Here is a 22,825-nt window from a genome sequence, read left to right as displayed (position 1 = left end):
CACCGCCCCCTTGCTGAGGGAGCCGCCGCGGCGCGGGGCTCGGGGGGCCCGGCCGGCCCGGGAGAGGCGGGGAGCGGGGAGTCCCGCGCGGGCCCGGGGCGGGCTGAGCTCGAAGCCCTGGGGCCAGGCAGCGCTTCCCGGCAGAGCCGCTCCGCGGCCTGGCCCTTTAAGAGCCGAGCCTCCACGGGCGGACTCACCTGCTTCCCCCCCGTTCCCGGCATGCTCCGGGGTGGGATGGACTCTCTAGCCGCCGTCTCGGCGGGGCGGGTTTGTTGTGGGGCCGCCGCCTGGTGGCTGTGACCGGGCCCGCGGTGGGGAAGGTGAGAGCCCAAGAGCCCTTCAGCCGCCAGCGCGGGGGGCAGGCTGGGGGCGAGGCTGTGGGGGGAGGCTGGTGGGGCAGCTGTGCAGGGCGGGGGGCAGGCTGGGGGCGAGGCTGGGGTGTGGGGCTGAAGGGGGGGCTGATGGGGGAGCTGTGGGGCCCGGGGGTAGGCTACTGGCGGAGCGGGGTGGGGGGGCTGAAGAGGGTGAGGGCTGGGCTGGGGGTGGGGCAGGCTAGTGGCGAGGCTGAGGGGGTTGGGGGGCAGGCTGGTGTGTGGGGGGTGCTGGGGATACAGAGCCTGTACTGCCCACCCCAAATCTTCAACATTCATGAGTTATTCTCACCGAAAATCACGAGACTGACTTTAATCTCATGATTTTTATGTAAAAACAACAGATTTGGTGTTTTTATTTGCCTTCTGCATTTTGAGCCTTTAGGGTGCCCTGAGCTCACATTTCTCCACAGCCATGAGGGCTAGAAACTTACTTTTCCCTCTAAGAATGAAGTCTGAAATCATCGCATATCCACTTGATTCCAGGAGCTGGGGCTTTAAGGAAAACCATTATTGTGAGGCTCATGACAAAATCATGAGAGTTGGCAACACTGCTCAGTGGATGTGCATGGAGGAGATGCCCTTGTTGGCAGCTCACTGCTGGAGAAACACCTGGTTACGGGAGGGCGATGTGTTGGGCACTAGATCTTGTCTATATTTTTTGTCAAGGTCCAGACTCCAGAGAAAATAATAATTAAAGATAATAAGTAAATCGATTTTGGGGTCCATTCAACAGTGTCTGGTGGTCTGCCTCTGGCCTACAGTCTGCCTGTTGACTACCTGTTCTAAAAACAACTGTGTTGGGACACTTGGAAGTAGCACTATATGCTCCTGATGTCTTGAAGATGTGGTTTGTGGATGGGATTGTATTGTGCTCCCAAACTGCAAAAATCCTGCTAGGTCTGGAATTTAGCTCTTCCTATGCTGCGAGAACAATTTTTGTTCTAGTTGTTCACAATATAGGTGTGACTGTGGAAAAGTGGGCAATTGAAGGGCCGATAGGTGTAGTTGCTGGCTGCTTTTGGAGACTGGTCCTTAGATAACTCGAGTCAACAAGACTCTATTTGCATGAAAAACTATAACAATGTTAGAGAGACAAGGTGGGTGAGGGAATATCTTTTATTGGACCAATTTCTGTTGGTGAGGGAAACTAGCTTTTGAGCCACTCAGAGCTCTTCTTTAGGTCTGGGAAAGGAACTCAAAGTGGCACAGCAAAATGCACAGTGGAACATATTGTTAACATGAGTAGTTGTCACATATTCTAAGGTGACAGGTTTGAGTGGTAGCTGTGTTAGTCTGTATCAGCAAAAAAAAAAAAAAAAAAAAAAAGTCTTTGTGGCACCTTAGAGACTAACAAATTTATTTGGGCATAAGCTTTCATGGGCTAGAACCCACTTCATCAGATGTATGAAGTAAAAGATACAAAATACATGAAAGGATGTGGGGTTATGACTGACTAACACTTGGTAAAGCAACCCACATCCTTTCATGTATTTATACCTGCTCCTGTATCTTTTACTTCATACATCTGATGGAATGGGTTCTAGTCCACGAAAGCTTATGCCCAAATAAATTTGTTGGTCTCCAAGGTGCCACAAAGCCTCCTCTTCTTCCCCCCCCGCCCCCACATATTGTAAGGGATCATTCAAGGTAGAGAGGCCTGTTAACACCTCTGCAGTCATAGGACCAAAAAAAAAAAAAAAAGTTGTAAAATAAGCCATAAATCCAGTGTCAGTGTTCAGTCCATGATTTTTGCTGTTTAGCAAAGTAATGAATTTAAGCTCCCAGGCTCTTGTGCTGGTTTCCTTTAAGGGTGAGGACTGATAGTCAGATATTGATCACTTTATGAAAAGTGTTCACCCACAGGTTTTTGTCTTTGCCTGTGTGAGTTCATTTGAGAGTGTAGTGGTCATCTGGTTTCACCCACATAGTTATTGGGGAATTGAGTGCACTGGATGAGGTATACCACATGTTGTGATTGGCATGTGTAGGATCCATTGATCTTGAAAGATGTGTTGTGTGTGGGGGTGTCGGCAGGTTTGCTTTGAGTTGGTGTGTCCTGGTCTGTGATGAGCTTGGAGAGGCTGTGGGTTGTTTGAAGGCCAGAAGAGGGGGTTCAGGAAAGATTTCTTTCAGGATGGGGTCCCTATTGACTATGGGTGGTGGTAGTTTGATGATACCCTGTGTGGGTTCCAGTGTGGGGTGGTGGTAGGTGATAAGAAGGGATGAGGCATCAGAGGGGGTTTTATTTCTGTATTGAAGCAGATTTGTTAAGGGTATTTGGGTGGCCCATTTCATGATGCAATCTACTTCTTTGGTGGACTATCCTTGTTTGGTGAAGATAGTTTTAAATGTGTAGAGGTGTATATTCCAGATTCTGTGGATCCAAGTGCCTGTTTGTAGATAACAGATTTCTTGGTGTGTTTGGGGTGTTTATTGGCTCTATGAAGATAGGTGGGGTAATCCGTGTGTTTCTTGTATATGGTTGTCTGCAGGGTTCCATGGTTGAAGGTGATTGTGGTGTCCAGGAAGCTGATGCTAGTGTGGGATTGTTCCAGAGGGAGTTTAAAGCAGGGGTTCTCAACCTTTTTCTTTATGAGGCCCCCTCACTATGCTATGAAAACTCCATGGCCCACCTGTGCCACAATAACCAGTTTTCTGCATATAAAAGCCAGGGCTGGCATTAGGGTATAGCAAGCAGGGCAATTGCCTGGCGCGCCTCATGCCACAGGGCCCCTGCGAAACTATATTGCTCAGGCTTCAGCTTCAGTCCCAAGTGGCGGGGCTCAGGACCCAGGCTTCAACCCCATGCAGTGGGGCTTGGGCTTTGGCTTTTTACCCTGGGCCCCAGCGAGTCTAATGCTGGCCCTGGTTGGCGGCCCCCCTGAAACCTGCTCGTGGCTCCCCAGGGGGCCTCGGACCCGTGGTTGAGAACCACTGGTTTAAAGGATGGATCGTGGTTGTTGAAGTTCTAGTGGAAATCTATAAGGGATTTTAGGTTGCCTGTCCGAGGTTGAAAATATCATTGAGGTATGTCACTGGTTGTGTGGTGCATTTGTGCTAACTATGTGCTAAACAATCTGTTCCACCTTGTCTTGTGACGCTGGGAGTTCCTTTCCCAGACCTGAAGAAGAGCTCTGTGTGGCTCAAAAGCTTGTCTCTCACAACAAGAGAAGCTGGTCCAACAAAAGATATTACCTCACCCACCTTGTCTCTCTAATATCCTGGGACTGACCCGACTACAATTATACACTTCGATAACACTGTTATATGTAGTAAGGAAGGACAGACTCTTCAGGTGTGGCGGGGAGCAGTACAATCCATCCAGGATACCTGCTTCCACGGAAAAGACAAAGGCCTCGCTCCTGCTTCCACCCATACACGCTCTCATCCCCTTTATTTTTATTTCTTTTATTGGCTGAGGCAAAATATCCGCATGTGATCTGCAGCTCTGTTAAATGCTGATGAAGCTGTATATTTCCTTTATGTTTGTTTAGACCAGTGGTTCCCAAACTTGGGTTCGTGAACCGCTGGGGGTTCGCAAAATGTTATAGGGGGTTCTCGGGCAGGAAAAATTCCCTAATGGCGGACAGAGCTGTCCCTAGGGAGAACGGGACCAGAAACCTGGAGCCCCTGGACTTCCAAGAGCTAAGCAGATCAAAGCAAGCATCTTTATCACACTGAGGAGATTTAAACTTCAAGACTCCTTATAAGAAATGGAAAGGGAGGTGGATATTTTTTGCTGTTTTTAAAATGAAATAGGCAGATAGTATTTTTAAAATTATTATGAAGAAGAAGTTTAAGCTTTGTTTTAACATACATTGTTTGCCTGGACTTCTCAAGACCTGAATGCTTGTGTAGGAGGAATGCTTTGAGTTGGCTTCTTAAATACCTTCCTGCTGTTTCACATCTGACAGTCCTTGATGAAACATAGGAGCCTTGTCTTATAACAGGCTTATTCAGAGTGATGCAAGCTACGAAAGTGAGATCTTGGAAGAGTGTTGCCGTTTTCATAATGTAATAAAAATACTGTAATGATAAATAGTATGTAATAAGCATGTCATAAAAACAAATTTTATATTTCCAAGATCACTGCTTTTATACTCAGGTAAAGGAGAAAATCACTGGAAGTATTCATTTTTAGGAGGGAGTTCGCGAGACTTAACATGTTAGTGAAAGGGGTCCACAGGTTGTTAAAGTTTGGGAACCACTGGTTTAGACTGTTCTGTGCCTAATAGACCTAAAGAGGTATTGAGCACCCCCAGCTCCCTCTGCCGTCAGTGGAAGCTGTTGGTGTTTGGTCCATCTGAAAATGAGATCAAAGGTGTATTACATGTAGCAAAACACAAATTTTAATCAAATGCACAGTCAAAAAACCTCAACTTCCTCTAAAGCTTTCCTGAGCACTGATGTAACTTTACCAGCTCTCCCTCAGTCTTCAGTGGGATTGTGTACGTCTGGCCAAGGGCAGAACTTGACCCAGTAACTGGAAGTTAATAAATCATTGGGCTGAAATTGGCCTAAATGCAGCTTTTCCATAGGTAAAAGGTGACTCAAATGAGCAATGAGAAGGAGAATAGATACTTGAGTCAGGACACTCCAGCTTTCTGAGTGCTACCAACCTTCCCATTCTGACTAAACAAAGACAAACTCTTTCAACAGTAGAGGAATTTTTTGCTTAAAAGCACAGCCAGGCAGCTTGTCTGCATCTGTGCTCAGAGCCTTTTGGGTGGATCCATTTTCTAAATTGCAAAATATGAAAAAAATTGAATGGAAAATGTATGGCCTGTTTTATAAATGGGAGCGCTTATTTACCCATGGAGGGGGTGCAATAATACTACAGTAAATGTCTAATTCAATCATACACAATACACTGACTAGTCTTTATGTGAGCCCTAGGTTAAAAAGCATATCCCTGGAATATTATTAGATGTACGAGTGTATTTCATTCATGTTGAAATTTGACGTACCTTGGTTCTTATGTAAGTTTCCACCTACTTAGTTGAAACGGCCCTTTAAAAAAAGTTTATGTGAAGTTATGTCCCGTCTATGCTGGTAGTATAACTGGACTGGCAAAATATTTTTTATTAAATGTTTCAGTAGCGTGTGGTCAGAGGCTATAAATGAAAATACTGAGAGCACGTTATTGTTTTCTTAATTTTGAGCACCAAAATGTATGATAGGTGTTTCACAAAAACAGTAATGACACTTCTACCCCGATATAATGCGACCTGATATAATGCGGTAAAGCAATGCTCCAGGGGGCGGGGCTGTGCACTCCGGTGGATTAAAGCAAGTTTGATATAATGTGGTTTCACCTATAACGCGGTAAGATTTTTTTTTTTTTTTTTTTTTTTTTTTTTTGGCTCTCGAGGACCGCATTATATCGAGGTAGAGGTGTAGTTGGCTTCAGAGAGGCTCTGCATACGTGCAAGGGTCTGCTACACAGATCCAATGGCTGGATTGGGGCCTAAATTCAGACAAGTGATCATAGACAGAAAAGGAAACTGGGGAAGAGGAGAGGTAGACAAGGGTTAGCGTAATAAGATCGTGCAGTTACTCAGGCAGGTACACATCCTGATGAGTCCATTAATCTCTCTTAAGAACTAACTTTATCATGTCACCTGCAAGTGAATACAGGCCATGATAATTTAAACAAGCAGAAGAGAGATGGCTTGGGAAACAGGTTTTTGGAAGGCATTCTATGCCTGTGGGGCAGCATGGAATGAACACAGGTAAAAGTGAGAGCAGAAAAATGAATGGGGTGTTGAGGCTGGTCTTGTAGGCAGAGTAGATGGAGAGAACATGCCTAGTTTGCAGCCTCGTTTGGAGATGTAGGTGGGGCTAAGTGTTTTTCAGTGTCTTGATGACAAGCTGTGGCCTCTGTGTATGACAGAGGCGTGGAACAAACTTGTGAGTTAAATCTTTTTAAGGTTTGCCCTGAATTTTATGGGGTGACATTAGTGCTGATCTCTAATCCAGGCCCTACCAGTTTTCTAACAAAACCCCAAATCAGTCAAGAATATATAAGTCTCTATCTTCTGCTCATGAGTAGATGCTTTTAAAAGTTGTACACAATTCCTTAGAAAATGATGAAAAGTGATTCATTCTAGGTAACATAGCTATCTGTGTTCTCAGTATCCATACAAATGTCTAATTCCTTTTTGAATCCTAAAATCTTAGCAACACTGGTTTGTTGAGGCAAAGAGTTCTACGGGCTAATTATGTGATGTGTTAAAAGGATTTTTGTTTTTATGTTTTAAATTTGTTGCCTTTCCATTTAATTGAATGTCCCCTTGCTCTTCTATTACAAGAGGGTAAGTAGAAGCGTCCGATGTACCTCCTCTATACCATTCATTATTTTATATAGATCTGAAACAGTTTTAGATAAATTCATCTTAATCTGTTACCAATAGCACCTAGTAACTGAGAGAACTCTGCTGTTTTGAGGAGCTGATCTCAGTTGAAAGTTAACAATGCTAATATTTATACTTCTTCTGAACCAACAAACTTTTTTCAGTAGGTTAAAGTCTGGGCATTTTTGTGCACTGTTTGTTTTAAACATCGATATTACAAGAGCAGGTGAAAGGTCAGTATGATGTTTCACTCTCATGTATCTTGTTTATCAGTGGAATGGGAGTAATTGTTAAATAGATGATTACAGAAGTGTAATTATTTTGGGGCTTAGTGGTTCGTCTTTTTTTTTTTTTTTTTAACAAAATCTGTTTTAAACACAAGCTGTGAAACAAATAGTATCAAGAAACAGTAACTGCTTTAACTTTTTTACTCTCTATCTTAAAAGCTCAACAGTAACACTTCTGTAGTGTCGTTCAATTTAGCGAATGACTATTTTTCTCTTTTTAATGGCATGCAAGCCCTCTGTGGCTCTTTCTTTCTCTACTGTCACCAGGGTCCCAGTGGGGACCAGCCGTGGTCACTCAATTAGGGTGAACTGCAAAGAATGGGGCAGACAAACCCCCAAAAGCTGGTGGATATTCCAATACTTAGGCTAGGTCTACACTCTGGGGGAGGGAGGTCGACCTAAGATACGCAACTTTTGCTGAAGTCGGCCTATCTTAGGTTGATTTACCTGGCCGATCCGGCGGGTAGTGTAGACGTACCCTTAGATTTACCAAACCAGCATAAAACAGCTTCTTTATTACCTTGCTGGTTACTTAGAAGTCCAAACAATGCAGTTCCCTTAAAGTGATCCAGCCTCAGGCCTCCATCCAGGTACCTAAGTCAAATATGATGATTTCTGAAAATCTTATTTCATCATATAAAAGAAAAGGTTCTACCAATCCCAAAGTATCGGACACATCACCTCCTAGGTTATTGAATATTCCAGATCTTACCCAAATACACACTACAGCCAATTCTTATTAACTAAACTAAAATTTTATTAAAAAACAAGAGTATGGTTAAAAGATCAATATACATACAGACATGAGTTCAATCCCTGAGGTTCAGATTCATAGCCGAGATGGTGAGCTTTGTAGTTGCAAAGAGTTCCTTTAGAATTCAGTTATTAGGTTATAGTCTAATGTCTAAATATCCTATTCAGGACGTACCAGCATAACTGGGACCTCAGTCTTGCGACTCAAACTTCCCCTGATGAAGCTTAAGCAGGTCTGAGATGACAGAATCTGGACCAAACGGTCTTTTTATTCAGTGTTCTAGCATCCACTTGACCATGTAGTCCTGGTTAATAAACAATAGGCCAGTGGTCCGCAATCTTTTTCGTTTGGCGGGCGTCAGATGACGCGCCACGGAGGACAGTGGCGGCAGACGAGCATCCGCCGACAAGCGGCAACGTCAATAGGCATCTCTGCCGAAATGCTGCCGAGAAGCAGCAGCATCCAGAGGCGTCGCCGCGATGCCTCTGGATGCTGCTGCTTCTCGGCGGCATTATTGTGGATGCTCGTCCGCCAGTCAGTACGCGGGCGCACTTAGACGCCCTGGTGGGCGCCATGGCACTCGCAGGCACCGCATTGGGGACCCCTGCAATAGGCTTTTGATGTAACCTTTTGCTTAAACACCACCAGTAATTACTTAGTTACACAAATTAACATAGGGCAATTTATCCATTAGGCAGTCTATCACAAACTTCAAAGAGACATGTAGACAATGACATTATTTTACCAAAGATTCATCTAAATGTTAATATTCCATTTTGATCTCTGAATCAGTAGTTCTAGTGACAGACAGGAACTGTCTGGATTACACGGGTAGTATCTAAGATACACACAATTAATATTACCTCTAATGTCTAACAACGTAGGTTTGTATTTCAAAGTTCTAGCCTATTTAGCATGCAGTGGCCCTAATTAACATTTCTAACATGTTTTTAAAGGCCGGCTTTGTGTCATTCAGCCTGCAAGCTGTTTAACCCTTTCTGGCCATGAGTTATATTTTGTATAAGATTTGCTGCAATTATATAGCAGTGGTAGCAACAGTAGTTTGCGTGGTTATATTTTAATTAGATAACGTCACAACTTCATAGTTCTGATAAATATAATCGTATCACAAATGCCAGCACTATTCTAAGAATGGAGGATTTGCTCCCTCTGGTTGTCTAGTTTCATAACAACAGAAATTGAATTATGTGTAATTAAGTGCCTTACTCTTTTTTGATATGGTGGCCAGTTCAGCATGCCAAACCCCGTAGTTACACAGTGTACTTTTGACTATGATTGAGGGTTTATTTACCTCACCCCATTAATTGCTTTTGCCTACAATGCTGAGCAATTTTTTTTTAATATGAACTGGGTGGAGAAAATACCTTCAAGTTCTCTGAATTGTCTTTTTTTTTTTTTTTTTCTCCCCCCCGTACTGTAAAACAAAGTTTAAATACCATTTGGGCATTAGATGTACTTTACATCATATATACAATTCTGATTTCGCACTAGATGATCCTTATGTCTAGGAACGCTAATATCCTTTGACTAGGAAGGAGTACTGCAGAAAGGGATCTGGGAGTCATAGTGGATCACAAGCTAAATATGAGTGAACAATGTTTCTTTTTCTTTTCTTTGCAGTTTCTTTGAGTTCTATGATTCTTCCTTAGCAGGCCACCTAATATCCCATGGAAGCCAATTAAGTGTCACACTGTATCTGGTACATTCAAGAAGCACAGCGGATATGTCCCTCAAAAATGTACCGTGAGAGTTCAGCAGCAAAAATGCTAGAAGACTAAGGCATCAACTTACACATCATCTTAGAAATAGAACTCAATGGATCATCTGAAAAAACTTGCCAGTGAGCTGATCAGCATACTCCAATATTCTAGGAGGTATGCTTGCCTACTAAAATTAGTTTGCTTCAGGACAAACTCTTTGTACAATAAAATCACAGGACTGGAAGGGACCTTGAGAGGTCATCAAGTCTAGTCCCTGCATTCATGACAGGACTAAGTATTATCTAGACCATCCCTGACAGGTGTTTGTCCAACCTGCTCTTAAAAATCCCCAGTGATGGAGATTCCATAACCTCCCTAGACAATTCATTCCACCTTCACAGTTAGGAAGTTTTCCCTAATGTCCAACCTAAACTGCCCTTGTTGCAATTTAAGGCCATTGCTTCTTGTCCTATCCTCAGAGGTTAAGAAGAACAATTTTTCTCCCTCTTCCTTGTAATCACCTTTTATATACTTGAAAACTGTTATCATGTTCCCTCTGTCTTCTCTTCTCCATACTAAACAAACCCAATTTTTTCAATCTTCCCTCATAGGTCATGTTTTGTAGATCTTTAATCATTTTTGTTGCTCTTCTCTGGACTTTCTCCAATTTGTCCACATCTTTCCTGAAATGTGGCACTCAGAACTGGACACAATTAGGACTCCAGCTGAGGCCTAATCAGCGCGGAGTAGAGTGGAAGAATTGCTTCTTGTGTCTTGCGTACAATACTCCTGCTAATACATCCCAGAATGATGTTTGCTGCTTTTTTTTTTTTCTTTGCAACAGTGTTACACCGTTGACTCATATTTAGCTTGTGGTTCACTATGATCCCGAGATCCCTTTCCGCAATAAGAATTAGGGTTGTCCCCTCTTTTGATTTTTATATATTATATAAAAAAGTCCTGAAAGTTTTTGGACAAAAAACCTATTTCCTGTTTGTTTTTTACATTAGGAATTTAGGATTTGTCTGCAACAGTAAGAATATGTCTGCAGTGCAGATTAAGGTGTGATTGCAACATGGGTTTTAAGTTAACTTGTGTGAGTAATAGCAGCGAAGATGTGGCAGCATGGACCCTGGGCAGGGCTAGCAACCCAAGTATGTACCTAGAATCCCTGGCAGGCTGGTACTGGGGTGGCTAGCCTGTGTTGAAGCTCGCACCACCACGTCCTCACTACCACTGTTACTCGCACCAGCTAGATTAAAGCTAGCATGGGTATGTCTAACCGCACTGCAAACATACCATCATTTGTGGTATAGATGTACCATTCGATGACTAACAGGAGGGCTAGTGGAAATGAGAGCTAGTCAGTGTGAGTTAAATGTGCAAGTGCTATTTTTATCTTTGAATATCTCTTCCAATGTTCCTGAGATTTCTAGAGTAAAAAGCTATCAGGAAGAAATTGGTGAATTCTTTCAGGGAGAGAACATTTTCTGGTCATTATTATACATCAGCAAGAAGCAGAAAAAGAGACAGTTCTAATTTAAAAAAGCAAAAAAATAAAAAATAAAAAAATACCCCATGTTTTTTAGATCATCTTTAAAAGATGATGGCAGTACAAGAAGTATTGTTGAGAAGCAGCAATGAGAGAGTTAAATCTATGCTTTAACACAATACATCCTTGCGTAGCAGGTTATTCTATAAGTGGATGCAATCTTAATTTAATACATTTATTTCCAGATTGTCCTCATGAATACTCTTGTGGAGGATGTCCATGATCCTTTTTGCTTGTGTGGTGAGAGTGAGGGACGGACTTCCACTTTCAGCCTCTACGGATTTTCATCTCAACCAGGACTTTCTTGAATGCAGGAAGAGACTGAAGGCATTATCCTTAATTCTGGCACAGTATCCTGCTCGAGGCACAGCAACAGGACGTGGCTTCATCATACAGTAAGCTACCACGGTCACTTGGTCTTAATTTCACAGAATTGTTTATCCTGTTGGGATTAATTTAACTTCAAGGGTTGGCTATCCTATAATATATAACTGCAACTTGCACATGTGCTACAGGTATAACATGAACTTTTAGTATTCTATGAAAATGAGTGTTTGCATTATCATGTTATATAAACTTTATTACTAATTTCCTCCTGCTATCTTTTTGCTTCCAACCTGCATCTCTTCTCCCCTCCCTGTCCTTCATGTTGGTGTTCCCACTTCTTTATGGGAATGAAACTCTTTCTGTCTTAAGCATTTCTAAAACAGCCATCACTACTATAACCTCTAGATCAGTGGTTCTCAAAGCCGGTCTGCCGCTTGTTCAGCGAAAGTCCCTGGCGGGCTGGTTTGTTTACCTGCTGCCTCCGCAGGTTCGGCCGATCGCGGCTCTCACTGGCCGCGGTTCCCCACTCCAGGCTGATGGGGGCTGTGGGAAGTGGCACGGGCCGAGGGATGTCCTGGCCGCCCTTCTCATAGCCCCCATTGGCGCCTGGAGCAGCGGACTGCGGCCAGTGGGAGCCGCGATCGGCCGAACCTGTGGACGCGGCTGGTAAACAAATCGGCCCAGCCTGCCAGGGGCTTTCACTGAACAAGCGGCAGACCAGCTTTGAGAACCACTGATCTAGATGAGTTTTCTCTAATCTCAAGATCTTCGTTCAGTCATGTCAGTTGTATTACCTTTTAAATTGTACATTTAAAAAGGTAATCTTGTCAAGACAAAAATAATCCTACCAGAGTATACTCTTTAAATTAGATTTTAAAATGGTTTTAATAGGCTCTTCAGCTTTTTTTCCTCATTCCACTTAGCCTTGATCTGTAAGACTACTCGGGCCTATTGATGATCAAAATTCCCTTCCCATTGAATCATGGGAAGCTAGTTTTTTCTTAGGCTTAAGAACCAGCCGAGGTCATTCGTGAATGAAAGTTGGCATCTGGTGGTTGTTTGGTCTCAATACTGGACAGAACTCAGAGGATGGGAAAGCCCCCTTCATTGTGTCTGGCCCATGCAAGCCATCCAGACTGGTGAATGCCCATGTCTGAGAAATAATACTTCAAGGATCCTAGTCTTGACCACATATTACAAAATTCCTTTTCTCTGTTCTGCAGCCCATATGTTGTTCTCTTAGTTTACATAATGATCTATTTCTTTTTTCACTACACTTCCTCCATTGGAACAATATTTGTGTACCCATCTCCTTTAGGCACTTATGAAAATCCCACTCCATGAGTCTGAATTTTAAACTGCTACCAACATTCCTGGAGGGGACCTGTGATTATCCAGTATTTTGATTTGCACCACAGCCTTGTGATTCCTACCTAACACAGCAAGAGTGATATGATGAAAATTCACTTTTTAAAAAATAGTGCCAATTGTTTTATGCATGAATGTGGGTGCTTCCTAGGATCAGAAATCATTCCGTGAACAGGGCCATTTGGCTCAGACTTACAACAATGGATTTTCAGTGGGAGTCTCGCACAACTTCCTTAGGCATGTCTGAAAATCCTACTGGTGGTAGAAGAACCGGTGAGACTCCTGCCAATAGGAACCCATAACCCCTCCAAATAAATATGCCACGACACACACAGTGGCTGCAATTAGATACCTAGCAGTTTAATAAGTCCTGAGGAACCACAAAAATTCCCCTGCCAGACGCAAAAAATGTTGCCTCACAAAACTTAAATTGTAGATTGTTGTCTTTAAAATTATGGACAAGAAATTGAGGAACCGGTTTTACAGGAAAATGCTTTCTCGTTTCATGCACAGTGGCTTATTCTCTAAAACCTATAGACTAACAGCTGCTTCCATTGCTAGAAAAAGCATAGCTTTAATTTGTAAGAAAAATATAAATTTTATGTTCTGGATATTTGCAAAAGGGAATATTAATGAATTGTTTGTTTTTTATATAATCTAAATTGGTTGGATTTTATTTCTTAAGTGATCAGAGCTCACATCTGAGACTGCACTCCTGGTTAGAGATTGTAAGGGCTGGTTATTGGAGACCTGAGCTATAAGTGATTGTATGTATGTGTATAATTTATTTTTGTGGCGTAGAGGGGGGCTATGAACTTTGAATGAATTGAGAAAGGAAAGATTAAACTCTTAATTGGTTTTCCTTCAAAGCCAGTGTAACAAGGCATGAATTTCATGTTTATGTTTAATCTTCAGCATTGTCAGGTGAAGGTGATAACTTATAGATCTAGTGCCCTTTGTAGAGAAGGGACCATAAACAGGTATGGGGGATAAAGGCTATAAATAAACTGCTGCTGTATACAGAGATTGGTATATTTTCTTTAAATAGAACTACAACTGGGGTGAAAACCAGATGGTGTTTCTTCAGTACTCTTTCCCAACTAATGCAGCCAAGATAAAAATATTTTTTAGAGACCTTAAAGTCTAACGTACAGTTGATGTCCAGCATAACTCTTCTACCTCGTAATTGTGATTTTTAAAATGGCTGTTTTCTTTTCAGTTTTCATTCTTCTGGGGACATCGCCTGCATGGGGATCTGCACCAGTAGTTGCCCAACCGTCATGGCATTTTGTTTCCTGGAGGAGCTCCAGTGGAAATTTTCTGCTTCATATGACTCTACGAGCATAAGCTTGGCTACCAGACCCTATGCTTTTCTTGAATTTGGTTTGTAGATTTATTCTTACTGTTAGAATCCTTTGTACAGAGCATCATATTTGAAATAATTAAACTAGCAGACAGGTTGGTAATGACAAGCAGCCATGCTAATTCCTGATTGTACAAAGTGGCTTTATGTTTCAGGAGAAGGGTGTACGAAAAATATTCATATAATAATATGGAACTGTATATTATTATTGTGGTATTTCTTAGGAGTCTTAGTCGTAGACCTGGGCCCTGTTGTGCTAGGTGCTGTACAAACACAGAACAAAAAGACAGTCCCTGCCCCAAAAAGTTTACAATCTAAGTATAAGACAAGACTGGGAAAAAGACCGTGTGAGCAGCACAGAAAACAGAGCGATGACGCAGGTCAGCGTGGTAGACAGTTTCACTTCCCACATAGCTTAGGTTCATGTAGCACTTCGTGATCATACCATGTGTCCCCTCTCACCTGTGATTCCTGACATAAATGGCTTTTTTTTTTTTTTTTTTTTCCCACCTACCAACTAGGGCCCCTTGTGAACATCACATCTCTGGAAAAATATGATTAGCTCTGTAGGATTAGTTCCATTAGTGAGATCTGTATACCCTGTGAGGGGTAGGGTGGTGAAATGGGTTAATACACTAACATCCAGCTCTGAACAAGAGATTTCAGATCCTGCTTAGAAGAAAGAGATGCTGACAGGGAAACTACAGTATGCAGCAGTTCTTGCGTTGTGAGTGAATTGACGGCCAGCCACATTCTAATTTCTTCATAAATCTGTGTTGAAATTTGCATTTTGTTGTTTCTCCTGCATTTTGGCTAGAGATTTCTAGTTTATTTTAATCTCACATTGGCAATGTACAGAAAAAACAAAATGCAAAAGTTTTGGTTCCTTGCATTTTTCATTTTCAGTATCCTGTTTACCTCCCCTCTTATGTTTTTTGCATGATCTTTTATACATTCTTCTAGATCTAAGTTGCACTGAATAAATTGCAAGATCTGAACTGTTGCCTTTGTAGTTATTGATCTTTGTAACTGTTTAACTCTTGGAATATTGCAACGTTAATATGATCCCTGTAGTTGTTGCTTGAAATCCCTTGTCCTTGCCTGATGCTGTGTACTCTGGGTTATAAAGCACTCTGTAGTCTTGCAGTTCAGTAGGATCTGCCATCAACCTAAATTATATGTTGTAACTTACTGTTTGGATGTATTGCCTTTTAAGTTACGATTTTGTTTTTTTACTTCACTTAAAAAAACAGATCTCTTTATAAATCTGCTTCTATATTTAATTTGCTTCATTACATTATTTTTTATAATAATCATGAGTAACAAAACCTCCACCCTTCATAGTATAGAGATAAGCAAGTAAGCGAGGCTAGAGAACAGCTAGCAATATCTGTAATGGGGAGCTCCAGCTCTGGAGATGTGCATGATTGTTACTGAGATGCTACTGTAGGTTGTAGTTTTAGTGCTCTGCAACTTGACTCAAACCTGTGGAGAGGGATATTTTTGTATGAGAACGCTGTTATAAAATCTAACTATGGAATATTTGTCTGAGTCATTCGTAGCACAAGTCTCAGGAAAATCCCTCTGCATCCTGGTCTGAGAAGTTGTTGCTGTGACTTTGAATAGTAGGTCCCATCTTGCACTGTAAAACTAAAATTCACGGCACTGTTTAAAATACAATTCTGTCTTGCGGAGTAGATGGGACGTTACAGCATTCAAGGCTTCATTGTGATTTATAGACCTTGTTAAACCATGGTTAGGTCGTCTCTACTATGCAGAGTAAAGCTGTGTTTTAAGCAAATCTGAGATGGCGAGTGTGTGTGTTACAGCATCCAGAAGTGTGATCGGTACTTTACACAACAAATAGAAAGCAAAGTATTTGACCCAAACAGTAACCAATAACATTTTAGATATGCTACAATTAAGGTTAAAAAAACGGGATAGGAAGGTCCGGGATATCAGTTAGCTCATTAACAATCCAGTGTTTTAATTAAAATATTTCTTGATACCCTCTTATAGATAATATTATTCAGAAAGTGAAATACCATTTCAACTACACAAGCTGCTCTCAAATGAAGAACAGCCTGGAGAAAATTCAGGAAGAGCTGAAGTTCCATCCTCCTGTGCTTCTGAAACTAGAGGATACAGAGCTGATGAACGGGATGATTAACGGGCACACAGAAGTGCAGATGGGGTCTGGTAAGTCATTGGTATGCAAAGTTTTTTTTTTTTTTCAATGTCAACAATACAGGGTTCTTCTGATGACTACCTTTTTAAGCCTATGATGAATAGTTAAAAATCCCAGTTGTGTTTTTCTGAAATGAGAAACCCATGTTAACATATATAAACCTCAAGACAAATAGTTCTTGTTCAAGGCTAGCTTTTTCATCATCATGAAGAGGACATAAACCCTTGTGTTATAGCAGATACATAATGAAACTAATGAAGTACTTATAGTAGTTCATCTTTAACCATAAATCATTTTGGCTATGGAAGTTCGTTATGACTGGAATTACGAATTGCACATTCCCTTGCATTTAAGCAAGTTGAGGCTTTAATTTTCTTTAAGAGAAAGAGCTTCATTATATCATTTGTTCCATAAACAAAGACCCAAAATATATTTCCAGTCTAGAAGATTTATTTTAGCTTAAGGGAGAAAATGATTCAAAGAATAAATATCTCTGAGACCGCAGGATGATGTCTCACTTAAGATTATCCACCTTGAATTGTTTCACGGCATTTCACCTTTCCCTCTTCCCCAGTAGCCAGGCAAGATAACAGCTTACATTTAAAGTTGCTATAAGTAAAAAACAGAATTAAAGCTATCTTACAGTTCTGATAAACATCTACCTAAATATCATATTGAGAGGTTTCACATAGCTAACGTTGTATAACAAACACTTTAAAATGTATCTATTTGTTTTTCAGTATCCTTTTACTATGCAAAAACTTAGAATACAGCTTGACTTGCCTCTTTCAGGGTGAATCTGTAGGGCTAACAAAAAACCCCATTGTTTTATTTATAAATGAAGCCGATTTGATTGGCAAGTTATATTAGTGATCCGTTTTCAGAATCACATGTGAAGGGACAATATCTTATGACTTGCCAGGCTTAGAAATACTTTGAACTAGTACAGATGCTTTCAAGACCAGTAAATATTTCCACGCTAGACCTGAACAAATGATCAGAACTAAATATTCAGTTCTCATAACCTCCGCATTCTTTATTACTTACTTCCGTTTTCCATCTAGTTTTGTACCTCTCGGTCTTTTCAGTGGTCTAACCCAGATACTCATACATATTGTTTCATCCTTATTGTAAGAACCATTTTCAGCCTCCTCTATCTACCGCTGCTTGACTCCGCTTTTCTGGCTTTTGTCTGGATCTCGGTCTTTCATTTTCTGTCATTAACAGAAGCAGTGGCTGAATCCCATTCTACTGCCTCCAAAATTTGCTTGTTCTTTCTTAGAAGGGAACTAAGACTTTATCTACACTACAGCTATACTAGTCAGGAAACTTAGTGACAACACAAAGGCAGGGGATCTGATTACAATAAGGTTGAAAGATATAGTAGAGACAGGGCCTTATCATGTCCTCGTAAACAGGTAAAAATGTGTACTGTCCAAGGCTTTAGTCTTGTCACAGGGAGGTGGTTAGTTCCTATCTACACTTTGTAACCATATTGTGACCAGATCCTCTGACTCCCTATTTCTAATGTAGGAAAGGTGAGCATAGTCTAGCCGTCTCCTCCCGATCTACTCTGGCCAGAGAGAACCCCTTTTGCACCATGCTAAAGAACAATGCTTGAACCCACTTCTTGCTAGCAAGGTGCTAGCATTGTTCCTTTGGTCAGTGTTGTCGCCATTGTCTTACTGGAAAGCGTAATTCCTATCTTGACGGTGTTTATATAGCGGGTGAAGTTCTGGAAGAGACTGGGCCCTTAAGAAATGTTGTAAATAGTTGATGTGGAGAGGAGAGAACATTTCCAGCCTAGACAGATACAGAAATGGTATTTATGAAATGGAAAAACATCTTGTCCTAATTGTCTGGTAAACACGGTAATAAGCTATGCAGCATTGTGTTCTCCTGAATGAACACCACAAGTCTCCTGAACAGCTTTACAGGTTGTATTTAAAGCATAATTATGTTTTCTTAAGATGAGATCTTAATACAAGTGTTTTTCAGATTTAAAATACCTCACTTATTTTTAAATGGAAATGTCTGAGTCTAATTTCATACTGCTGAAGATCATGCATTGATTTGGAGCTCTCTGTCAGCCTTATTTCTCTGCTTGGCTCCTTGGCAGCCAACTATTTGTACAGTGCCCTGAGGAAATAGCCATTACTGTTTGCTGCAAATTCCATTCTATCTCCAGTTAAATAGGCTGAGGGAATCAGTTTGGAAAAAATCTTGAGTGAAACTTCTGCCCGTTACTTAGTGAACGGTTTTGCGGGACTGTATAGTCCCCTGGAGAAATGCACAAACTGCTGCTGCTAAGGACGGAACAAACTCCGATTCTCCAAGGCCAGGTCCACACAATTTATGTACCAACTTAACTCTTTCTGTTATGGGTGTGATTTTGAAATCGCTACATCAGTACTACCCCTAATGTGGTTGTAGTTATACTGGGATAAGGATACTTATACTGACCTGGTTTATCCTCTCAAATATGGGAATAAGCCACACCACTGTAAGTGGTACAACTTTTATGATTGTAATGCCTAAGACTTTATATAGGAATAAAATGAAATGAAAACTTTTGTCTTGGGGTATAAAGTCAGAAATAAACCAACCCCAGATGATCAGGCATAGCAATCTCCACTCTTTTTCTCCCATGATATTAACGCTTATTGCCTCCTGTATAGAACTTCTAATTTGTAAATTTTCCAAACTTTTCTTCATCATATTCAAGTCTCAATATGTTGCTTCCATAGTTTCTCACTGGGGACTGGAAGCTGATGATATGCTTACTTCAAGCAGGGAAGAATGACTCTTATTAGTTATTGACAATTCCTGTTTGTTTTAAAGTGAAACACTGATTGACTCTGAAGTGAATCTTGGCAACATATTTATTTATTTGACATATGCAGTCTGGTCAAGCCAAGCCACGGCATTCTTATTAACGACGTTCCAGGCACGAAGACTTCCAGGAAGTTGTCATTTTGCAGTCCTCAACAATGTGTCATAGTTTGTGGCTGCCCACATTGACATAGTGGACTGTCTGTAAAATACCACTGAAATTTCACTGCAGCACAAATTCCATGTCCAGTACGAAACTGGTTCAGAAAGCTCCATTGCCTTGATGGTAAATCAAACCCAGGATGACATTGAGTGGGGTCCGAGACAAGATAATTATTTGTCACTTTCTCAGCAGACCATGGCGCTCACCACGTGTCCTCTACCGTAAATCCCTCACCTGGTAAATTTTATCTACAACGGCCAATGTGAGGGCAGACGATCATGTGGTGGATTAAACAAGTGGATGTGGCATATCATGGAGAGTCGTCATGAGCTTTGCTTCGCTCTCCTCTCTGCAAACACTGAGTGAAGCAATATTGCAGAGAACCAGTAACCCTGGTAGAGGAGTAGATTTAAGTGGCCAGAAATAATACGCATGATGGAATTAAGTAGTATGTCAATCATCTTTGTGAGAGACAAGTGAGCCCATACTGGAGTGCAATGCTCTGCCGCTGAATAACAGAGTGCCACGGCTGAAGTGCGTAATGTTTGGGCTTTGGCACCCCATGTCATTCCGGCCAGTTTTCTGAGCAGGTTGCTGTGTTTTGACCTTAGTCGCTGTCTTTATAAAATGGTCATGATATGTGAGTTCTATCCAATGTAACGCCTAGATAGACCAGGTGTGAATCATGCTTTATTCGCTGACTATTGAGAGCTATATTCAGCTCTCTGCCCACTTGTGCATGATGGAAGTGGAAAACACTCAACACAGTCTTACTTCCACTTGGTATCAGGCGCAACCGACGACAATCGGTCATAGCCACCATATCTGCGTTTAGAACACTCTTAGGTATGTCAAAGGCATGTGACTGAGTGCCAAGGCACATGTCGTCTGCATGAACAAACTTGGCAACTTGCAATCACGGGATAGCTAGACAAGGGAGGGAGAATCAATGCTCTTTTCGGGAGAATTGTGTGGGGGAGGAATATGCACTAAAAACGTAATCCATCAAGAGTAATGTAGAGTAAACTATGTGTGCGGATCATTGAGAAAATAAAACCTGCTGGTGCTGCTTATCGGACTAAACGCTGTTCAGTGAGTCACGTAGATGTTAAATTTCATTGCTGTTTTTTATTATGCAAAGTCGTATTTAAATGACTGAGATACCTGCACCGTTGATTTCAGTGGAAACTTTTATACACTAATGTTGCATGATGCTGGCATATTGCATAACAAGATTAATGTGACTGCTGCCGCAGCAATGGCTGAGATAAAAGCAGGTGTGTGCGGGAGTGCCAATTGAGTTAATCACGTAGCCATTTATTAGCGCTAATTCACACCGCTGCATTCAAGTAGCATTGAAGCTTGCTGTAAACCTACGTTGTCAAGGAAACCTCAGTTATAGGACAAGCCTTTATTTTAATAAAAAAAAAAAGAGGTGGGTGACTTTCCTACTTTAAACTGTTTAGTATCACTGTATTAAACAGCTGCTGCATTCCATCCCAGCGGTGGCTGCATTTCAGTAAAGAGTGAAATGCGATGATACGCATTTACCCTATAGGAGAGCTCCTGTCCTGGGGAGGTGTAATATTTGTACTGCATTTTGAGACAGCTGGATTAAAGGTGCTATAAAACATACATCATCGTATTTTGGCATCCTTATATTGCTACTAGTATGTATTTTTGAGGTGGTTCTGAGGCCCTTCCAATAAAGGAATTGCTGCCTCTTAACTCCTTGCTCTTGTGTGTTTAAGTCTGATATTAACAAAGTTAATATTTAAACTTATTGTTTGTATAGATTTATATAATGCTCAAATATGTAATTGGGTATTCTGTATTTTTCATGATTGGAATTCCATCCTCTGCTGTTTTATAAATAAAGTTTCTAGCCCTTATGGGTATAAGGAAAACCTTGTCTATTTTGGAGTCCTTGTGGCACCTTAGAGACTAACACATTTATTTGGGCATAAGCTTTCGTGGGCTAAAACCCACTTCATCAGATGCATGGAGTGGAAAAAACACCACAAAAGCTTATGCCCAAATAAATTTTAGTCTCAAAGGTGCCACAAGGACTCCTCGTTGTTTTTGCTGATACAGACTAACACAGCTCCCCCTCTAAAACTTGTCTAGTTTGTTTAATCTTCCTGAAGCTGCAATGAGCATAAAATGTTGCTGCACATTATCTCCCCTGCTTGCAGGCTCTTTGCTACCTTAGGAATCCAGTTGCAGCTGCTGAACTGAGACCCAACCTGGTGGAGAGGAATTCTCAGCTGGCATAAAAGCTAGTGGAGCTACCTCCTGCGCCAGCTGCCTCTGTCCCCCCTGCTTCCCCAGCCAGGAGTGGTTGGTGAGGGTGCAATGTGGAGCTCCTCTATGCTACACAGTCTGGGGATAACAGCCAGCTACTGGTTATATCTGGGCTGAGGCCAGAACATCGTAAGAACGGGGGAGACTCCTTGATGACCCGTCTCTTCTTTCTTGCATCTAGGGGATCTTGGTGTAAGAGAGAATTGGAGCCCACTATCTGAGGTGTGAACTTAGCCTACTCATCTCAGTGCTGGAGTTCCTTCCGAAGCCTAAGGGCAGGTTAATGTTGGCAGATAAGGTGCTGAAACCATCGATGTTGGATGTGGGTCCCAGCAGTGCAGCTGTTGTCGAGGGTTTGCTGGGGTCAGGAACTAAAGCTACGTCTACACATCACACCACTTTTGGTGTAGCTGTGCAGTGCAGAGTGGACACGGTGTGCTTTTCACTGCGGTGAAAGTCTCTGGCAGAGAGCAGGCAGTATGGAAAGGCTTCAGCTGCTCCCTGCTGCCGGAGCCTGTCACTGCAGGGAGGAAGTACTCTAGAAAGGGGGAGCAGTGGGGAAATGCTGAGCCTTTTCCCTTCTGCTGGTGCCTTTCTCCGCTGCAGGGAAGGGCTTCAGCAGCGGGGAGCTACTGGAGCCTTTCCATGCTACCTCCTTGCTGCTGGAGCCTTTCCCTGCAGTGTGGAAGGGCTCCGCAGTGGGACGCTGCAGTGTAGGTGGGAGGCACAGCTTGGGCCAGTAGAGAACATGTCTATGCTGCTATAGATGCTCGTGCTGGAAGGCCAATGCACGTATGTATATTACATGCCACCAAAAGAATCCTGCAGTGTAGATGCACCCTAAGAGTTAAAGCCCCTTTCCATCCCTGTGTGTAAAGTCCTCTCTGCTCTCTCTGTCAAAAGCTGTAACTGCTTCTTGGGTGCCAGAACTGTAAGCCACCTGCCATGACTTTTGGATGCCAAAACCTCCGGCTTTTCTGCTGACAAGGAAGTGAAGTGTCTGCAATACAAAAATCTGTAGCATGCTGACAATTGAAAATTTAGGTGTGGCATAAAATAAGTGACACTTAATATCCAGATGCATAATGCAAGTGCTAATGGACTGATTGTATCAGTCAGTCCATTAAAAATCACTTCAGTTTATTGGTAGCTGCTGTGGAATTTCCAGGTGCCCTGAGAATTCAGCAATGGAGTGGAACAAACTGTGGGCGCCTTGCCACAAAATTAAAGTCCATCTTG

The 22,825-nt window shown here is 41.9% G+C and overlaps 1 protein-coding gene across 4 annotated transcripts in view; it reads left to right on the top strand.

Annotated features, from left to right (window-relative positions):
* Positions 1–231: 231 nt before the first annotated feature.
* Positions 232–22,825, top strand: part of SEC22C (SEC22 homolog C, vesicle trafficking protein) — a 34,684-nt gene continuing 12,090 nt past the window's right edge. Inside the window, exons 1-6 of one of the 4 annotated variants that reach the window (XM_054016647.1) lie at positions 268–320; positions 6,895–6,960; positions 9,410–9,663; positions 11,227–11,436; positions 13,956–14,119; positions 16,119–16,298. In XM_054016647.1, coding sequence (XP_053872622.1) covers positions 11,255–11,436; positions 13,956–14,119; positions 16,119–16,298 — 526 coding nt within the window. In that variant the 5' untranslated portion in view covers positions 268–320; positions 6,895–6,960; positions 9,410–9,663; positions 11,227–11,254. Of the gene's footprint in view, positions 321–6,894; positions 6,961–9,409; positions 9,664–11,226; positions 11,437–13,955; positions 14,120–16,118; positions 16,299–22,825 lie in introns of all 4 variants that reach the window. The other 3 variants (XM_054016645.1, XM_054016649.1, XM_054016648.1) reach the window with 3 other exon arrangements.

This window comes from Malaclemys terrapin, chromosome 2 (assembly GCF_027887155.1).
Source record: "Malaclemys terrapin pileata isolate rMalTer1 chromosome 2, rMalTer1.hap1, whole genome shotgun sequence".
Lineage (NCBI taxonomy): Eukaryota > Metazoa > Chordata > Testudines > Emydidae > Malaclemys > Malaclemys terrapin.
Note: the sequence above shows the minus strand (reverse complement) of the source record. Positions and strands in the feature narration are given on the sequence as shown.